This window comes from Xenopus tropicalis, chromosome 3, assembly GCF_000004195.4.
Source record: "Xenopus tropicalis strain Nigerian chromosome 3, UCB_Xtro_10.0, whole genome shotgun sequence".
NCBI classification, from domain to species: domain Eukaryota; kingdom Metazoa; phylum Chordata; class Amphibia; order Anura; family Pipidae; genus Xenopus; species Xenopus tropicalis.
In genome coordinates this window covers 100,611,935-100,632,386 of record NC_030679.2, presented here as the reverse complement: position 1 = coordinate 100,632,386, position 20,452 = coordinate 100,611,935, and the positions used below count along the sequence as shown (strand labels likewise).

The following is a 20,452-nucleotide window of genomic DNA, read 5'->3' as shown; positions in this document are numbered from 1 at the left end:
TGTCAGCAGTAATCTGCACTAACATTTGTTTAATTCATGTCTCATAAATCCTGCGCAGAACCCAGTCATTGAATCAATCTATTTTTTAATCCATTCCACAAAATATGCCATGTTAGTACCCCAAACCACACATTGGGCCTAAACAAACAATCTCTTCTGTCACTTGAAGTTCTCCGTATCTAAACAAATACAACTCTTGTGCTTAGATTAAAGTATGCATTCATACAGATTTTAAGATACAAAACACAGAATGAGTCATGAAGAAGATGAGCATGCATTTTCTATTACTGCATCCAATCCCAAGGAAGCACACATAAGCAACATAAGTAACAATGTGTAGCTGCCTCAGCAAAACAGTGCTATTGTTGGAAAATGTGAAAGAAGGTATTTTGACTCCTATAAACTAGAAGGGAGTAAAAATAAAAGATGAAAACTAAACAGTTGTCTATATTTCCTGACGTCTTTTCTGTTGCTTGCACTAACTGCAATAGTTTACTATAGGTACAGTTAGCAGCAAAATAAGAGCAACATTTTTGCAGTTGGTAAAGCATCATCTCATGTTTCTGTGAATTCCCCATTTTACTGTGTTAATAATATTGTCTTGTAATCGTGTTGATGGAAGCGCATGGAATTAGAGAAAAACAAAAGCAAAACTAGTGCAATACGTACAAAACTTTCTTTGTGACTAAAACGCTAAAAGATTTTTAGCGTTCTAATTTGGTGCGAAATGTGCAAATATATTAAGTGAATCGGACAATCAAAAGTGCTTATATATCAGCCCAATGCAGTGTATCACACCCACACGATGTGTCCAAAGTAAATGCTCACCAGATTTAATTAAAATAAGAGCATGTAGAGAAGTCAATTCGGCTATTGATTGCAGTGCATCCTTAGTCCTCAGAGTATATGGAATGAAGAGGAATCGAAAATAGTATAAAATCGTTTAATATGTAAAATAAAGCCCCTGCACAATGCAGGCTACTTACAGTGTGAAGCAGTATATCAGACACAACAAAAAGCCCAACGCGTTTCGCGTGCTCACGGCACGCTTCCTCAGGAGCAAAAGGCATTTGCTCCTGAGGCTCCTGAGGAAGCGTGCCGTGAGCACGCGAAACGCGTTGGGCTTTTTGTTGTGTCTGATATACTGCTTCACACTGTAAGTAGCCTGCATTGTGCAGGGGCTTTATTTTACATATTAAACGATTTTATACTATTTTCGATTCCTCTTCATTCCATATACTCTGAGGACTAAGGATGCACTGCAATCAATAGCCGAATTGACTTCTCTACATGCTCTTATTTTAATTAAATCTGGTGAGCATATACTTTGGACACATCGTGTGGGTGTGATACACTGCATTGGGCTGATATATAAGCACTTTTGATTGTCCGATTCACTTAATATATTTGCACATTTCGCACCAAATTAGAATGCTAAAAATCTTTTAGCGTTTTAGTCACAAAGAAAGTTTTGTACGTATTGCACTAGTTTTGCTTTTGTTTTTCTCTAATTCCATGCGCTTCCATCAACACGATTACACACATCTGAGACCCATCTAAAAAGGGAGGGTTGTTCTTATGAGGAGGCAGCACACGATCACACAGTTTCTACTATACTGAAGATTTGGTTTCAAAGAACTCCACCAAGAAGCGCTGAGTATTTGGGGGACCACCCTATTAACTGTTACAATAATATTGTCTTCACCCCCTTGATGAAAGCTATATCTGCTACCAGATCCATGAACAACTTACAAACCAGCATAGAGGTGCTTGTGAATGGATATAATATATCTACAACACATGTATGGATAGCCAATTATGTACATTATTTACACTATGTATGTAAATAAAAAGTTATGCTATATAAATAGATAGATAGAAGAAGTCACAGATAAGTCACAGAAAGAAGAAGTGGGCAGGTTTTGCTTGTGAAAAAACAAAAGATGTATTTAAAACAGCATGAACACGTTACGTAATGTTTCGGTCCACACTGGGACCTTTACCACCCAAGGCATGTTATGTAGCGGAGTGCCATCCTTTGTGCATATATATATTTAAGTCCTATTCATTCAGCAATTTGCTAAACAGTTATGAATGCAATAATACTGCATTTCCTATCATTTGCTTTAAGCCCCCCTGTGCCCCTCAGCAGGCTGCAGGTAATTTTCCCTGGGCTCCTTACTTCCTGCTGTGTCCTACATTTTACACATACAACAAGAGAAAATTCCTTCTATGCTGATAAAAAAAACATATTATTTAATGTTATACATAACATAATATTATATATGGATATTATTGCACTATTACAAATGAAAGAAAGTTGTACTGTAAGAGTGTTTGATATCACTGTTACTGACCATGATTCATATTATTATTATTACTGATCATGAATATTACAGTTTACTCGATAAAAAACTTTCACACTCATTTGCATCACGAAAGTAGATGAATGTAGATGGAGGATATGTATGATAATGCTATGATAGAGAATGGCTGATATGGGAGTGCCGTGTTTTTTTGGTTTTTTTTTTGTTGACAAATGTTCAGGTTAAATTTGTCAGACTGGACTTTCTAACCTGTGCTCACCAGCTGTCTTTGAACTATAAAAACCATCACCTCTTGACAGCCATCATCTATTGATGTTAGTTCAGTTAAAGCTGAAATGCCCTGGGATAGTCAGCCCTGTTGTGAGAAGTCGCCACTCAACAAGGTGCTTTTACTCTGAAAACATTTAGAAACACACAAGCTTTGTAATTGCAGTCAGCTATAAAGGCACTAGGTGTACATCTTCTGTTCCTTTGCACCACTATGGCCTGGCTACTCACCCACTGTTTCTTCGAGGGTTATTAAACACATAGCTAACACAATGCTCGCATGACATAATCAAGATGGAGCAAAGTTGTGCATGTTGCTGCTTTCTGTTACCGGTATACCATTCATGCCAAAGTACAGCATCACTAATATATTTAAATCTCCCTGCAATACAAATGGATTCTATGTAAACTTTTGCCCTCCAGCAGAGGTTACAAACCTAATATAGGACTTTGGATACTCACACAACCTTTAGTTTAAATCGGGGCTAAAAAGTACTCAGCACTCACTAAGTATCATGTTTAATTTGGGTGCCCCTGCCCCAGGCCCTTCAATTAAATTGATCACAGGCAAATAATATAGAATACAGGTCACTCACTGCAGCAAGGGGGAATCCAATTGGCCAATACAAAAAAGGGCACACACTCCACAGCAGTAAAATCACGTCAGTTTTTTTTTAACATTTAAAGGGGACCTGCCACCCAGACATAAACAACTGCATAATAAAATTAAAAATTAAACCCAAATTCCTTTTTTTATGAACACATCCATACCCACAATAAAGTCATTTAAAAATCCCAGCTGTCAATCATATATTGCCTGCCCCGCCTCTATGCCTTAGGCATAGAGGTGGAGCAGACAATTACTTTCACTTTCCATTCAGCATTTACTTTCCCCTTCCCTCCTTACCATCTAATTGTGTAGCCAGTGCAATGGCCTGGGCATCAGGTCGCTCATTCTGGCACATAAACAAGATTTTGGGGTGATACAAAAGTTGCCTAAATAACATTGCCCACAAAATGGAGCCTGCCTACTGGCTGTGATTGTGTAATTCCAACACTGAAGGAAACAAGATTTATATTATTAATTTATAGTGTAAGTGAAGTTTATTTTGCTTGACAAACACAATAGAGAATAATTTGGAATTATTTCCTAGGGTGACAGGTCCCCTTTTTAAATGATGATTTTTAAATGTGAAATAAAGCTGCAGTGACTTTATTGCCTGCAGCATATGTTAAACTAAAATTATCTGAATAACTGTTAGTAAATAACAAATGACAGAGAACATGGTGGTCATACCTCTTATCTTCTTAGTGAGGTGTGATTCCCTATAACAGAAACCTAAACTCAAATTCAGAATATGTTCTACAATATGTACAATTCACCGATATGATAAATACAAGTATGGTAATAAACATTAATCACACTGGATATACAATATTAGATTAGTTGCTAACATTTCTAAAAGCAATCAGTAGAAAACCTTTACAGATGATTAACAGAGAGCACCATTATTACCATTACTGCTACAATTCTAGTGATTTTGGAGAAATCAAAGCAATTTTTTGGACAGGTCCACACATATGATTATTTCATTTTAAAACATCTGCGCAACAAATGCCATTTGCAGTACTTGAGTGAGATATATATATTTATATATGTTAGCAACCGTTAAAGGGTAAAGGCAGCTAACCATGATCCCTTGGTGACCTACAAAAAAGAGTGGTTTTGTGTATATGTGTGGTATATCTGCTGCCTTTCTATCACCTTTCACCCACTGACCCCAACAGTCCCACAAGAGATGATGCTTTTTGTTAAACTATGTGCTGACATTTTATTCCTGCAGTGAAAGGATACAAAGGAATCCTTCTAATGTTCCTTTAGGGCAAGGGCACACAGGGCATTAGCAGCTCAGTGCTTTGCTAAACATGAGTGCAGTACATAGGGCTTGTGCTGACCATACTTTTTATTTTAATTACACAAAAACTATAGCTTTTGATATCTCTTAAGATAAACAGGGCAAACAAGGTGTCTGAAGCTACTGCATGTTAAAGGAACAGTAACACCAAAAAATGAAAGTGTATAAAAGTAATTACAATATAATGTACTGTTGCCCTGCATTGCTACAACTGGTGTGTTTTCCTCAGAAACCCTACTATAGTTTATATAAGTAAGCTGCTGTGTAACCCCGGGGGCAGCCATTCAAAGGAGAAAAGGCACAGGTTACATAGCAGATAACAGACAAACCAACATTATATGGGGCTTATCTACTAGTTATCTGCTATGTAACCTGTGCCTTTTCTCCTTTTTTCCAGCTTGAATGGCTGCCCCCGTGGCTACACAGCAGCTTATTTATATAGTAGCTTTTCTGTAGCAAAAACACCATTTTTTTTGCAGAGCAACAGCACATTATATTTTAATTACTTTAAAACACTTTACTTTTTGGTGTTACTGTTCCTTTAAAGTAGCAGTACACAGATAAATCTCCCTGCATAATGGAACCCTGCTAACTGAACAGTCACAACAAAGGTTAAAGGAAGGTTAAAAACCAAACATTGTGAAGCTTCAGGTTCCCTGTTTGCCTTGATTATCTCAGGAAACAAAAGGCAAAAAGTATATTCAGAACAAGCCTTCTCTGTTGAGCTCATGTTGAAAAAGGGGGGCATACTGCCCCTTTAAAATCACCCTCCAAACACTTGTGTAGTGATGACCTGTAAATGTGGATGCGTTCACTGGTGAGGCAATTATTATTTCGAACTGCAGAGAAACTACAGATGCTTGCCAAGCAAGTGTACCCACAAGTGCAGGGAGTTTCGTCTAGTGAATGATGGGATATACAGCATATTTTGTCCTCCACCCACAGAACTACTAAAGACTGCATTTCAAAAACACACACATATCTATGACACTGCAAAAATGTAATATAAAAAAGCTTTGGGGTCATTTAATTTTCCCCAGAGCGTACTTCTTAGTGTCATTTGAGCATGTGCACTCGGGGGATTGCTGCACTCTACAGTTAGGGGACGCCTATGTGCCTCCCCCTCCTGCCCTTATTAATATAGCACTGACTAATCATTGCTATAGTCTTCGAAGCAGGCACAGATTTCTGTGCTCCGAAACAAAGACTAATGCTGTTCAGTACTTAAAGGTAATTCTTTAATCCTATCTCACATTTTTATTCTATGTTTGCATTTAATTGTGTATAATATAACTAAAAGTTATTTAGCCTTCTGGGTATGCAGCTCTTTCTCTCTCTCTCTCTCTCTCTGTTTTGTACATGCAGTGGTCCTGTTTATATAAACAGATATAGTTTGTACATTTTATCTTCCTTGAAGGGTGAAAGGATTTCTTCAGTTGATATTTAAAGAACACAAATGCACAAATGTCTTTTGTCAGTATAAAACAGGAGCGCCCAAGAGGTAGACTGCGGTCTTCCAGTAGATCACTTTAAAGTTTCTAGTATACTAATAAAGCAGGAAGCCATCCCACCGCTTCTTTTGCTTCCCCAACATAACTAAGCTATTGAGTGCAGCCGCTACAGAGTGGGCTGTGACGAAAGAAAGTAAAAAGTACTACAATCCTTTCACACTAAACTTAAAGTTGGCACTGCATTTATGTACTGCTATGTTGGCAGTTGTATAATGTTTTGTGGGCATTAAATGTGAATTTAGCACTGCATTTATATATTGCTATGTGTATTTAGATATTAAACATCAAAGGGGGTTTGCCCGGGTGCCATAACCTATAGCAACCTATAGCAGGTAGCATTAACTGGTCAGCTGTTTAAAATCAAACATTTTATTGGTTGTTATGGGTTACTGCACCGGGGTAAACTTTGTACGTTTAATTACATATGGGGGCAAGAGTGATACTTCTTCTTGCAGTTTGTGCCAAATAATAAATGTTGCATTATTTTATTAAGGTAGATCCCATGACGGAGGCCAGGTGGAAAGTGTACATCACAGGATGACAAAGTCTGGGCACCCCTGGTATAAAAGGTTACATGTATACAATAAAATGTGTTTATTCCTTGACACTGAAGTGTGTTTAGTCAAAACACACAAGGAAATAGGTCATTAGACAGTGCTTTATAGTTGTTCCTCATAGCCTTTGTTTATATCTCTTTATTTTAATTGATGGCTATTAGGAGTTTAGCGTATACCTAAAGAGCATTTTCCTCATGTATAAAAATATATTACTGAGTGATTAAGGTTTCTTCGTTCTCATACTGGAAAGCAGAAATAAGGGGTCAGCAAACATTTCAATCTGCGCTAAAAGGGATGTTTTTTTCTTAATCCTACTCAAGTGGCACTTGAAATGCAAAGTATTTTTTAATAGGCTACTTCCAGTGGTTCATTCTGCTTCCAACACATTATCAGTTCCACTCTATATCTCCTTTCTTCTCTGGCCTCTTACTAAAGCAGCCGCCCTTTCCTTTCCACAAACTTAGTACCCCAAGGCCTGTATATGCAGAATGCCACCTGACACAGAGTACTTTGCATAAATTCAAGAACAACAAAAGCTTTCTTCAGTCTAATGAAAATGGCCACATAATTCATTTACTTCTAGAGAATTTAATGAAACCCGGACAACCGATCTTCAAAGTGCTGGCCATAAAGAAGCCTATTAAAATACTGACACATTCAAATTCAAATGGAGAGATGAAAAAACAACTTCCGGAGCCTTTAATTCTGGCTTCTGGCATGTCTAATATAGACTTCACATAACACCTTCTACCTTCCATTAAAGGAGCTTTGTAATGCTGGAGTATTTCATAGCAAATATAATCCATCTGCCTTGCATTACAAAATTAAGTGATTCAAGCAGGTTGGCTTCATTCAACCATTATCTAACGCCTTTATTCACTGAGCATGTTATCCATCCAACCAATCTGATGGCTGATACAGAACACTGGAGCGTAAAGTCGGTCACTGGATTTACTGACTGAGAAAAGCAAATTGTAGTAGTTTAAACTACTTTGGTGGATTGAAAACACAAAATCCTGGCCATAATAAAATTGTGAATTCATGTAGTTGCCAGGATCCCCTACCACAGCCATATCATGCTGCTTAAAAAAGAGAATCACATTTTGCATAAACATCAGTGCCCTTTAGACTGTAAGCTCTTGTGTTTTATTCTATAACTGCTTGCTAATTTTCTGTAAGACCTACAATTATTACTTGTGTAACTTGCTGGCACTTTTGTAAATAAAGGACAATGACCTGTATGTTTGTGGGGGGGTGACTGCAATCACTAAGGAGTCTGTAAATTATTTGTAAAAATTAAAAAAAAAATCTTGTTGCTTTAATACATATGCCTTGTTATATGTGTCTGCCTTTAAGGAGATCACATGTACACCCCTACATATAAAGCTTGCTGCAAGCTCTCAACAAGACAAGGAGTGGGGCACAGGTAGCAAAATATTTAGGTAAATATTGCACATACATGATAAGCCAGTATTCAATACCAAGGGCCTGTAGAGTTGCTTTGCAGAATGTCAGGCTTCCTTCTCTTGTTTCACTGTCCATTGACCTATAAAAGGCTTAAGATGACCAACTGCCTAAAAGAAAACCACTACTCCAGCAGCATCCTATTATATGGGACGGGAGAGAAGAGGCAGAGCTAAAGAAACAGTGACAAATAACTCCTATCACACACCAACTGAGATTGAAATGAGATTCAAAAACTCAGCCTGTGCTATAACAGAGCCCTTGCTCATGAATCACACTCACTGCTTTCCTGTGGTAATGATTAATCAGGCACCATTCTGTGTCTATTCAGCCTTTCTACGTGTCATTTTCATTGACTCCACTTGGAGTAGCCACTTTAACATTGCAAACCTCCTTCTCTTGCTCTCATTACTGCACAGTTATAATAGTAATATAGTAGTAGTAGTATAATGAATCATAACCTTAAAGTGGACCTGTCACCCAGACATAAAAATCTGTATAAAAAAGTCCTTTTCAAATTAAATATGAAACTAAAATTCACTAAAATACACTTTTATAGTTAAAATCAGTCAAATTTAAAGGGGGCCAAAATCAATGCTGGAAGGATAGATCTCCCCAAGGTGGGAAAATACCATATGTACAATACAAAGCCCTCCAGTTATGTACCTTGCAGCCCTTATGAGCCTTTTAGCTAAAATAAGTGCTAAGAATACAAATATATACCATAAGTTATATCTAAAATGAAATATTAACTGCATTCTGATATTTACAGTTAGTGGGCTTAGCAATTAAAAACAGGGATGAACGTTCTTTACTGCTATATAAATAATTGTTTTTCCATGCTTTTTTGCTCTCTCTCCCTTCCGTTTTTCCTCTTTTCAGCTTTAATCATGCTTCCCTATGTTTTTTCCTCCTATCTCTTTTGTTAACACATTTTAAGGCTCATTTTGTTCATTGCAAGGTGCAAAAAAATGCAAATAAATCCTAATGTTTACTCAGGCAGCATATCCCCCATAATCCCAGCAACAGCAGGCGCCTGCTTAGTAGCAAGCGCAGCAACTTTAGCACAGTATATAAATTGGAAAAATAATGATAACATTGTTACATTTTTGTGAACCAGTTGGCTAGAATGCTGATGGCATCAGTGAGAAGGGGAGGAAAACCACATAAATTTCGCATAGCACTTTTACGATACCCTGTTACTCAGGGGATAGTTTCATGTCAGATATACAAAAGTTAGGAAAGATAACACACTTACCTAACCCTCCTATGTTATAATCAAAATCTTTCACATCCAGAAGTACTGGCCCACTTTCTTGCTGTCCTTCTTCTTTATAATACAGTTTGTAGCCCTGTATGGTAGCAGTATCGTCAGGGTCTTGCTGCCATCTGACTGTTATGGTTGTGCAATTCAAGGGGTCCAAACGGAGCTCCGGAGACCTCGGTGCTGTGGAGAAACAACTCTTTTTTAGTTTTGATACTCATCCATAAAGTTCCTTTTTATGTTATGTGAGAAATAAATAAATAAATTCAGACTATATCAACATTCCTCATACCTGCCATTTTTATATATTTACCTTCAAATACTTCTATTCCCAACTGTATCCCCTAATTCACTTGTTTTTACTAAATTTTAAGGTCTGTTAAACTGCTGCTAGTTCTGTAGAGAATCATTTTTACCTCTTATACTTGTAGACTTAGGTGTCCTGTGAGATGTCCATGCAGAAGATTCCCCCCATCCTACTTTAGTTGCTGCAGCTATACGGACTAGATACAGGGTATCAGAATTCAAGCCTTCCAAGAAATACTCATGTGTGCTTCCCGGGAGCTCTACATTATGGGTGGTGTTTTCAGTGCTCATTCGATAAGACAGTCTGTAATGGATAATCTTTCCCCGACGGAATTTGGCCGAAATAGGAAGCCAAGAAATAAGGACATCTGTTGGACTGCGGCTTGTTAAACTGATTTCTGGAGCTCTTAAAGGAACTGAGAAATATATATTAATTTACTAGACTGACATTGAAAAATCAATGGGGAAGATTACAGATACATATTTAACAATGATGTCAAATTACAATTTTTATTTTTGAAGAGAGTGGTTGTTCACAGTTAATGTAATTGTAATAGAGTGCAGACTTGTAATACATTCAATAAAATTAGAAGATTAAGTGGCCTGTATAATTCTATGTCAGGGATTTCAAACCCTTTTTTTACTCATGAGCCACACTGATCTGTAAAAACTGTTGTGAGCCACACAAGCATTAAAAAAGTTTTTGGGGATGCCAAATAAGGGCTGTAATTGGCTATTTGGTAGCCCCATGTGGACTGCTAGCCTGTAGGAGGCTCTGCTTGGAATAAAACTGTCTCTGTGCTTCCAAAACAAGAAATGTAAAAATGGGCACCTAATTTAAGTTATTTAGAGGTAACAATTAACAACCACAGAAAAAAAATTATCAGAGTTTAATGGGCATATTTATCAAAGTGTGAAATTAGAGCTCACCACAGTAAAATTCCCCACTCTCTATTTATTCTTATGGGATTTTTTTGAAGCATATTTATCAAATGGTAAACTTTCACCAACTGGTTCCTATGAATGGAGAATAGGGAATTTTTCTGTGCTGATCTTTAATGTCACACTTTGATAAATCTGCCCCTAAGCATGCATGTACAATCAATGTTTTAGTCGTTTTTACACACACAACTACATGTATATACCTGTATATATATATATATATATATGTTATTGTACAGCGCTGCAGAATATGTTGGCGCTTTATAAATGAATGTTAATAATAATAATAATAATAATAATAATAATAATGTGTGTGTGTGTTCGCATGTATATAAGTTCTTTTTTCTAAATAGTTAAATATAGGTAATCTTTACCTTATTGATTTGCTCATCCAGCCTGAATCTATGTATATAATCCAAGTTCTGGATCAAAATGTCAACTCAATAAAGTAAAGATTATCCATATTTAACAAGACCCCGGAGTAGCATGGCATAATTTTCAATTTTGTATGGATTCTTTCTGTATGGCTTACGGCAATATCTTGCAATTAGTATGTTTATATCAAGCATATGACTTCTGTTTATATATGGTAAATATATGGTGGGGGAAGGGTGCTGGTGCTTAGATTTATTTTGTTTGCTAAGGAGCTACTAGTACAGTGGTTTATGGGCCATCCGTTCTTGGACTGTGGAATTCAGAATCTGATTTTTTAAAACAGGCTATTTAGCAACAATAAAAAATAAATGCATTTATTTCATGAATCATGTTAATTGTTTTACTAATAACACAGTGAATAATTTACCCTTACTTTATAAGTATATTAAGAGAGTTTGAAAACCATATAAACTCATATGGCTTAGCCCATGTGCTTTTATACAGGTGATTTAACTTCCAGAAAATGTCTAATATCATTATAATAAACAAGAGCCAAAAAATGTAAACTATATCCTTATAAACTGTGTTTAGTGATGTCATTAGTTAGTGATGTCGTCAGTAATATAAAGGCATGAGGCTGAAGGCTTGGTGATTTCTACTAACCATATATTTTAATTTCAAGTACCTCTGGATTTTTTTTTTAAACATATAGACAAAATTCAGTGATGTTAATTAAATTACATCACTTAGTGCCAGATTTACTAAATATGGATCAATCGATTGCAATCAATCCATGACTGTTGTGGGGTTCATCTGGGCTACAACAAATGTAGTCAAATTAGATTGACTCAGAACTAATCTTTTTAAATTGATCTAATACAGATTAATCTGATCACCTAGCAAAGATGGGATAATCATTAACTACCACTGCCTGTTAAAATACTACCAATATATTTTAACAGGTAATTCTCCAGAAAAATACAAATGATATTTAGAAATCAATAAATGTTTTCTGACCTGTATGAAGTTATAAGAATCCTTAATACAGGTCTTGAAACTGGTAAGTGGTTTCTACTAGCCTCATTGTTTGTGGTTAGGTGAATGTTACACAGAATATTTTGTAACATCTATCTTACCATCTTCAAGAGTGCTCTGTGTCACATGATCAGACATTTGGCTTGCCCCCATTGGCATATATGCTACAACGTAAAAGGTAAAATTGCTGGCAGGATCCAAGTCATCAATGATGTAATGAGTTGTGTCATTTCCAATTACCACCTGATATTCTTCATTATTTAAACCTAGGAAAAGGCCAGAACAAAAAAATTGTATGAAATGCACATACTCTAGGCAAAAAACAGACACATGAATTCCTTAATTAATGCCATATGAAAAACAATGTTTATGAATCTGCAGAATGGCGCTACTAGAAACAAACATGAAAACTATGCTGGGTAATTCAATATAATGGAGCAAAAAAAAAAAAAAAAAAAAAATATATATATATATATATATATATATATATATATATATATATATATAAAATGCTGAATATACCATGGCAGACTACCAAATGATAACACCATATAATGGCATTTATTTTTGTTTAACAAATATAAAAATGTACACTTCTATCCTAAAGTATCTATAATGTAATTATATGGTAGCTATTTGCTTCCTGAGGAGGAGATTGTTTATTCCACATCAAAATGTTTCTTTTGTTGAAACTAAAGGATTCTCTTTAAAAGCATTGTACTTTTCTATGATCTCAAAAGCAGTGTTTTGTTACAACGATTTCTCATTAAATTAAAAAGGAGGCTTTTAAAGCTGCTATGCAAATGTGTCCAGTAACTCGTCACAACACGTTTAGGGAAGTTTTGTTAAACAAATGACTAATACTTTTCCCATTAAAACATCTTAAATCCTTTTAACTTTAGCTTTAAACTAAGTAATTAAACACTGGGATAAACAAACCCGTTTTCCAATTCACACCATTCAGCATTGTAAATTCTCCAAATTCAGTTATGTGAAAAAAGCACAAAAAGCTTTATGACAAAAAAAAAAAAAGATTATGTTCTTGAGATCTACTATGACACTGGGATAAAATAAAAGCCCAAGCTCTGAAAGAAAATGTGCTTTACAAATCAGAGCCTTAATGAGCTTAGGATGTCAGCAATTCATATTAAAATATGCAGAGGGGTGCACAGATGTGATTGCCTTTGTGGTATTTTTAATTCCCATACAGAGGAGCTGGTAAGCGGAATAGGATTTTTGAAAGTGGCAGAAGACTATTTCACACCAAAATGCATGTCCACTTAATCAAACTACCAATAGCCTTCCACTGCCATTACGTTTATAAACAAAACTAAGAGCAAATGCCGCTATTAAGCTTTCCTACATTTGTGAACACACTGAAAAGCATTTTAATTAGACAAGATTACTGGCATCTCACAACAGACCGGTTGATGGCTTCTTAATTAGGAATGTTGTGGCACGATTTTTGACCTGCTAAACAAGATCCTTAAGCTGAAATTAAAGGGCCCTGTTCTTTGATGGAACGCAGTTTTGGGCCTCATGTGGAGGGATGATGAAACGGCCACAAAGATACATAAGAGCAGCCTGCAAACAGAATAACCGCACCCTATGTAGTCATTTCTAATTGATTACAATGAATTAATACACTCATCTATTTGAATCAGAGTTTTCATTTACCTTCTACCCTATCCTATTATTTTTCATTTAATTATTCTTTTCTTATATAAAAGCACCTGCTTAGTTTTTTGTTTTTTTTAAACTATAACATTAACTATGAAACTCATTGTATCTCTTTGACAGGAAAGACTGATGTTGATGCTCTGAATACTGAAATTTAGAAAGTCATATTTTATGGCTCTGGTTGCTCTGCTATTCTGCAATGCAAAAACAGATGTGAATATGGCTACTGTATTTTTTCTATGCATAATAAATCAATGATTTATGTATGAGAGCTGTATGCTTGAAATACAATTACTTATATCTAGAAAAGGCATGCTAAATATTTCACTGTTAGCATTAAACAAGGTGCCTTGTTCTCTGAAATCACATATGGCCTAGTAAACAAAAAGAAAACAGACTAAATATATCAATAAGAACAAAATAAATGATGCTCAAATCAAATTTAAGATCAACATTTTATTCAGCAGGGGACATATGCCTGTATTCTTTGGAGAACAAAATCTTATAAGAACTGTGAACCCTCTTGCAGCTGTCAGAAATCTATCGTCTCTTAATATACTCACAATTCAGTTCACTTAGTCTTACCTTCTGCTTTCATGTAATGCACAGAATAAGCAATGATTTTTTCTGAGTTATACAGAGGCCGTTCCCAAGAGAGAATGATGGCTGAACTGGACATTGTCTCAGCCCGAAGCTGACGTGGAGCACTGGGTCTGTGCTCATACATAACGACTATCAACCGTGCGCGAGAAAGAACAGATCCTTGACTATTCTCTGCCATGCACTGATACACTGCATCATCTTCAGGCATTATATGGCTAATTACCAGTTTACTAAAGGAAGAAAAATAGAGGTACAATGGATCTTAGCTGGTTTATTTGAGAAGAAGATCCAATCACAATCCTTCAAAAAAAAAAAAAAAACAGATTCCAAACCAAAACCTAGATTCAAAGCATTCTTAAAATCTGTGTTTGCTTATGTCCAATTCAGATGAATTCAGTCCAATTAAAGGCAAAATAATTAAACTATGTGTACTCTTTTCAGCTTTAATCAAGGAAACGACAAAATCTATCCCTCCTCTCTCTCTCTCTCTATATATAATATATATACAAAAACAGGTGCACAACAGGTAACAAACCAGCAATGCCTGGGTGCTCAGGAAACGAAATAGTTATGTCTAATATAGTCCAGCACACACAGGTCTTTTGTGAAAAATAAAAAATGTTATATTTTTTTTTCTCTCTATGGCTGGTGCTACTCCTGTCACAATTACAGACACCAACACGGGTCTGCCTTACTTAAATCATAAACAGATGGATAAACCTGAGCAGGCCTATCTGTATTTCTTTAAAGATATCTGCATTTCTTAACACACACAGTAACTATTGAACAAGGAAAATCTATGTGAAGCTGAATGCAAGGGATTTCTTGGAAATCCCTTGCAATGAAATCAATGCAGCTGACTGTAAAAACAAAAAAGTAATCATAGCCATCCACATTTTGCAGTATTGGGTGCTTCACGCTTCACTAGTATCTCTCTTTCTTCCCACTGCTATTCCTCTATCATGCTATCAATCACTATCTAGACAATCAAAACTATGTTTTTCTCATACCTGTTGTACATTTTAATTCTGCCATTGGAATTAATTTTTTGGCCATTCTTTAGCCATGAAATTTTTGGAACTGGATTCCCTTCGGCTTGACATACAAATCTGGCAGTACTAGCACGTGGCATTGTCAAACTGGCTGGCCATTCAGTAAAGGATGGAGGTGCTTTAAGGAGGTGAAGATAAAATTGGAAGAAAATAGTTAGCAAATCTGTTATTGCAGTTTGCAGTATTTGGTTCATAAATAAGCCCTAATCTGTCAGTATTTCTAAACAATGATGTCCACACCATTAAACACCTTTGTTATATGGCTAATTAATTTTTTTTTCCGGTTTTAATTACATTGAAAGGATCTTAAAGGGATACTGTCATGATTTTTATGACATACTTTTTATTATAACTAAACTGTTTACATAACAAATAATTCACTCTACCATTAAAATTTTATTCTTGAACCAACAAATGTATTTTTTAGTTGTAATATTGGTGTGTAGGCAGCCATCTCATTGCATTGTGCCTGATTCTGAGCTTTCAGAAGGAGCCAGCGCTACACATTAGAACTGCTTTTAGGTAACATATTGTTTCTCCTACTCCCATGTAACCGGGGAAAGGGAGGGGGGTGATATCACTCCAACTTCCAGCTCAGCAGTAAAGTGTTGGGAAATGAAGAATATGGCTAGCCCCATGTGAAATGTCAAAATTAAATATGAAAAAAATCTGTTTGTGTTTTTGAAAAACAGATTTCAATGCATGATTCTGCTGGAGAAGCCCTATAAACTATGACAGTATTCCTTTAAAGCACCCTGCATGCCTGGCTAAATATAATAGGGTACTAAGCACATTAAGCTAAGTACTAGGGCAATAAAAATTAGAAATAAATAAAGCTGCTTTGACTTGCTTTTTTATGCAAAATAATGTTATCACTTAGGCACTGTAAATATTTTAATAGTGTATTTTACCAGTCCTGACAAAAAAATGGTCTACAAAGCCTAAAAAGCATCCAACATACCTAGAACTGTGACAGTTGTCATTGCAACAGTAAAGTTGCGTGTACCGGGAGTGGTGGCACGACAAATGTAGACCCCAGAGTGGTGCGGCTTAACATCTGATATTATGAGGTTTCCATTTCCAACTACTCGTGTGTTAAACACATCAATTGGTTTATGGTCTTTAAAAAGATAAAAAAAAAAACAAAGCTAAATTGAGTTGTAACAATAAAACAGAGGACCAACAGCTTAAATTATACAATTTGTTATATTACAACGAGACTTAAATATAGTACATATATTGGGCATGTACACATATATTGGTAGAAGCGGGGTGAAATATTCATGCTGACATGACTAAATGAAATCTTACCCCTCCTGCTCCATGATACAATAGGCTTTGGGTTCCCTGTAGCCACACATTCCAGAGTGACCGACTGGTGCATAGAGGTAGTTATATTCTGTGGAGGAGCAATGATGACTGGTTTCTGAAAATATTTCTTTTCCTTAGCTGGACAAAAAAAGAAGGAATAACCAGCTTAGTTCACTGATAGAATGGGTCCAACAATATCACTGGTAAATTCTATAGAATAAGCTTCTTCCTAGCATACTATAGGAGGCCCCTTTACTCAATACCCAAAAATAGAGCTAAAACAGTCAAAATACCTTTTGACACTTGTATTAGATAGTTTACATTTTTATCGTGTGGACAAATTCACAAAATGCACCAACCTCTCAGAGTGAGTTGTGTTTGGGAAAGATGGTGCCTTGGATTCAGTCTCTCTCCTTGTAAAAAGAATAGTGGATGAAGGTGCAATACAAAACTATGTTCAAAATATGTTTTACTATTGATTAAAGAACATGTCAACCCCAAAAATACATTTTTGCCTAATAAAAGAAAACAAAATTCTAAGCAACTTTCCAATATGAATTAAAAAAATTTCAGTGCTTTAAGTTATTTGTAAATGTAATTGCCGTTGAAAGCAGCATTTGCTGAACTCCTGGTTGTTACTTTTCCTTTAAAACAATGTTGAAAAGATCAGTCTCCTCCAGCAAGACAAGTCAGTCAATCTGCTGGCTTGTGTTACATTGTTTCAAAAGTCAGAGCCACCAGGGCAGAGAATAGAAAAGGACAAACACTGGTTTTAATAGCAATTATATATATACAAATAACTCAAAAAACATTACAAATATGTAATGAATGTATATAAATTGCTTAGAATTTTGTTTCTTTTATTAGGCAAAACATTATATTCTGGGTTTATTTAAAAATAAATCCATCCCGAACCATGATTTTTAACAAAATTTGGCTACCATGGGACTTATATTAGTTATATCCACTAGCTGGGCAAACTACTACTTCAGACTCTTCACCCTAAAAAGAGAAATGACTACACAGACTCAAATAGGTGAGCCTGACTCTCCAACAAGCCGACCATAGTTAAAGCAGACACAGACCCCCGAACCTAACTATAAACCCAAATATTTGATATTTGAAATCTCATATTTTGTCAATGCATATTTTATTTTTATTGTTCCCCCTTTTCCTCTCACTTTTCTGTTTCTCCTTCCCATCTGAGACCCTCTCTTCCCTTATTTCTTACTTTAGCAATCTACAGAATTGTGACAATCTGTTTAACTTGTTAAAAAATATAAATTAAGATTTAAAAAATAAATAAATCCACAATTTACTTTTCAAATCTAAAGGAATTAACACAGAAAATGATAAACATTAAGTTGTGGGCTTCTGTCCAAGCCCAACGCCATCACAGCATTTTGCTGTGGTGCCTGTGCCATTTACATCATACCTGGCACAACAGTTAGCACAGCTTCTGTGCTCTTCCGCCTGTTTGAAACACTGGTGGCTACACATCTGTAATTCCCAGCATCCCTCTTCGTGACTCCATAGATCTGGAGAACTCCTTTTGATAGCACAGTTATCCTTCAATACAAGAAAATGGCTCCAGTTAGGGAAGAAAAGTGATTTCTCTTTCATTATCAACCTTCTAAAGAGTTTTGGTCAAACACTGAAAGAATAAAGCCCACAAAGAATGAAGCACATGACTCTTGCATTGATATGGAGCAGAATTGATGGTCACTTCCACAGGTTAATATTTTTTTCTGTGATTACAGCAAGGGAAAATTGGGAGGCAAAACTTGTAGAACTATCCAACTATGCAATGTGAATGTGCACTGTCAGGCATCACCAAACAGAAAATCAGATGGACATTGGCAATACTAGTGCCGCAACTCTGTTTTTGAGCCTCCTCTCAACTCAGCAATAATATTGTAGAGGCTTGACCCACTCATACACTGGAAATAAGGGCTAGGCCATACAGCCAAACTGTGCTCCAAAGACTGCAATGTATAACAAAATAATTTTGATACAATACAACCTACAAACATGTAGCGATGTACCACATTAAAAAAATGTAACATATTATTAAACACTTACCTGTCCATAGCAAGGGGCAGAGCAGTCCGATTTACTTCCCAGGTAATGACTGCTGGAGGATTAGCTGTTATCTTACAGGAGAATCGAGCCACACTTCCATGTTGGACCTGAACAGACACAGGTTGTTCTTCAAATCCTGACATGCCTGAAAGAAAGATGCATAGATCAATACAGTTAAAGTCAAACAATTATAATTATTTTTTATACAACAACATAATACAAGTTAAGAATTTTGTGCCTAAACAAATCTTAACCCACAAGTCTCTAGTCTGGGACTAAGCCACATTCCCATCGTTGTGCACTTTTTAAAGGCATGAAATATGTGTATTTGGTGTAAGAGTACAAGCTCACTCTACAGGAGCTTTATGTTGCTCTTTATTGCAAATTGAGTATTTTGTCTTTATATTAAGGGGCTGATTTACTAACCCACGAATCCGACCCGAATTGGAAAAGTTCCGACTTGAAAACGAACATTTTGCGACTTTTTCGTATGTTTTGCGATTTTTTCGGATTCTGTACGAATTTTTCGTTACCAATACGATTTTTGCGTAAAAACGCGAGTTTTTCGTATCCATTACGAAAGTTGCGTAAAAAGTTGCGCATTTTGCGTAGCGTTAAAACTTACGCGAAAAGTTGCGCATTTTTCGTAGCGTTAAAACTTAACGCTACGAAAAATGCGCAACTTTTCGCGTAAGTTTTAACGCTACGCAAAATGCGCAACTTTTTACGCAACTTTCGTAAAGGATAGGAAAACTCGCGTTTTTACGCAAAAATCGTATTGGATCCGAAAAATTCGTAAAGAATCCGAAAAAATCGCAAAACATACGAAAAAATCGCAAAGTACCGATCATTACGAAAAAAACGCAATCGGACTCCATTCGACCCGTTCGTGGGTAAGTAAATCAGCCCCTAAGTGTACATTCTAAAGGTTACTGTGAAGAACACAAAAAAGTCAAAGGAGTTGTATTACAGTTATTTTACCACAAGGCTATAAAACAATATTTTCTGTAGAACTGATCATTCAGCCTATGGAAAAGCCTTGATGAATTTTAGATGTGATGGAGAGGTCTCCCTTACACCTGTCAACTCCTTGCCAAACAGTAGCTGAGGGTAATCTTTAAACATATTATTTATGGGTCAGGTGATTTTCACTCAAAAATGCAGACTTCCACATTGTTTGACCTGTATATGCACCAGTGGGTCCAGCAATTGCCACTGAAACGAAGGGGCAATTCCAAGAACTGTGTTGCTCACCCCCTGAAATAGAAATCGCTTGGGCAAAAGCATGCCCTTAAATCACATTGAGTATCATTGGCTATAACTGGCTTTTGGCTGCCAAGGAACACTTGACATTCCCCAAGGCTGAAAAGTGACCTTCCCTGCTTTCAAATATATTTTGTAAGTTTTCTCACAGATATACAGTTCCACAGGTTTTGCTGGATATGACTGAGAACAAATTAGACTGTTAGCTAAAATCTACCTCCAAGCAAATCAGAACATTAAAAAATACAGAACATTCGGAAAATGCTTGTGAGCAATAACATTTGAAAAAGAAACCTATATGAATAACCAAAGTGAGATTCTACATAAGGCAAAAAGGTTTGTGAATTAGGTCACTTACTGTCAACTGCCTCTCACCTGAGAGGCACCCTCCCAAAAAATACATTTAAGTAGACTTTTCTATTACTCCTCGAATAATGCAGTGTCTCCCTTCTGCACAACTATATATATATATATATATATATATATATATAATATTA

The 20,452-nt window shown here is 36.0% G+C and overlaps 1 protein-coding gene across 2 annotated transcripts in view; it reads right to left on the bottom strand.

The window, feature by feature from the left end:
- Positions 1-20,452, bottom strand: part of prtg (protogenin) — a 72,837-nt gene that overhangs the window by 24,170 nt on the left and 28,215 nt on the right. Inside the window, exons 3-12 of one of the 2 annotated variants that reach the window (XM_004912700.4) lie at positions 18,693-18,837; positions 18,046-18,179; positions 16,970-17,023; positions 16,611-16,748; positions 16,261-16,419; positions 15,258-15,417; positions 14,230-14,477; positions 12,066-12,230; positions 9,723-10,028; positions 9,301-9,489 (exon numbers count right to left, since the gene is read on the bottom strand). In XM_004912700.4, the coding sequence (XP_004912757.1) occupies positions 9,301-9,489; positions 9,723-10,028; positions 12,066-12,230; positions 14,230-14,477; positions 15,258-15,417; positions 16,261-16,419; positions 16,611-16,748; positions 16,970-17,023; positions 18,046-18,179; positions 18,693-18,837 (1,698 nt within the window). The remainder of the gene's footprint in view (positions 1-9,300; positions 9,490-9,722; positions 10,029-12,065; positions 12,231-14,229; positions 14,478-15,257; positions 15,418-16,260; positions 16,420-16,610; positions 16,749-16,969; positions 17,024-18,045; positions 18,180-18,692; positions 18,838-20,452) is intronic. The other variant, XM_002940254.5, reaches the window with a different exon arrangement.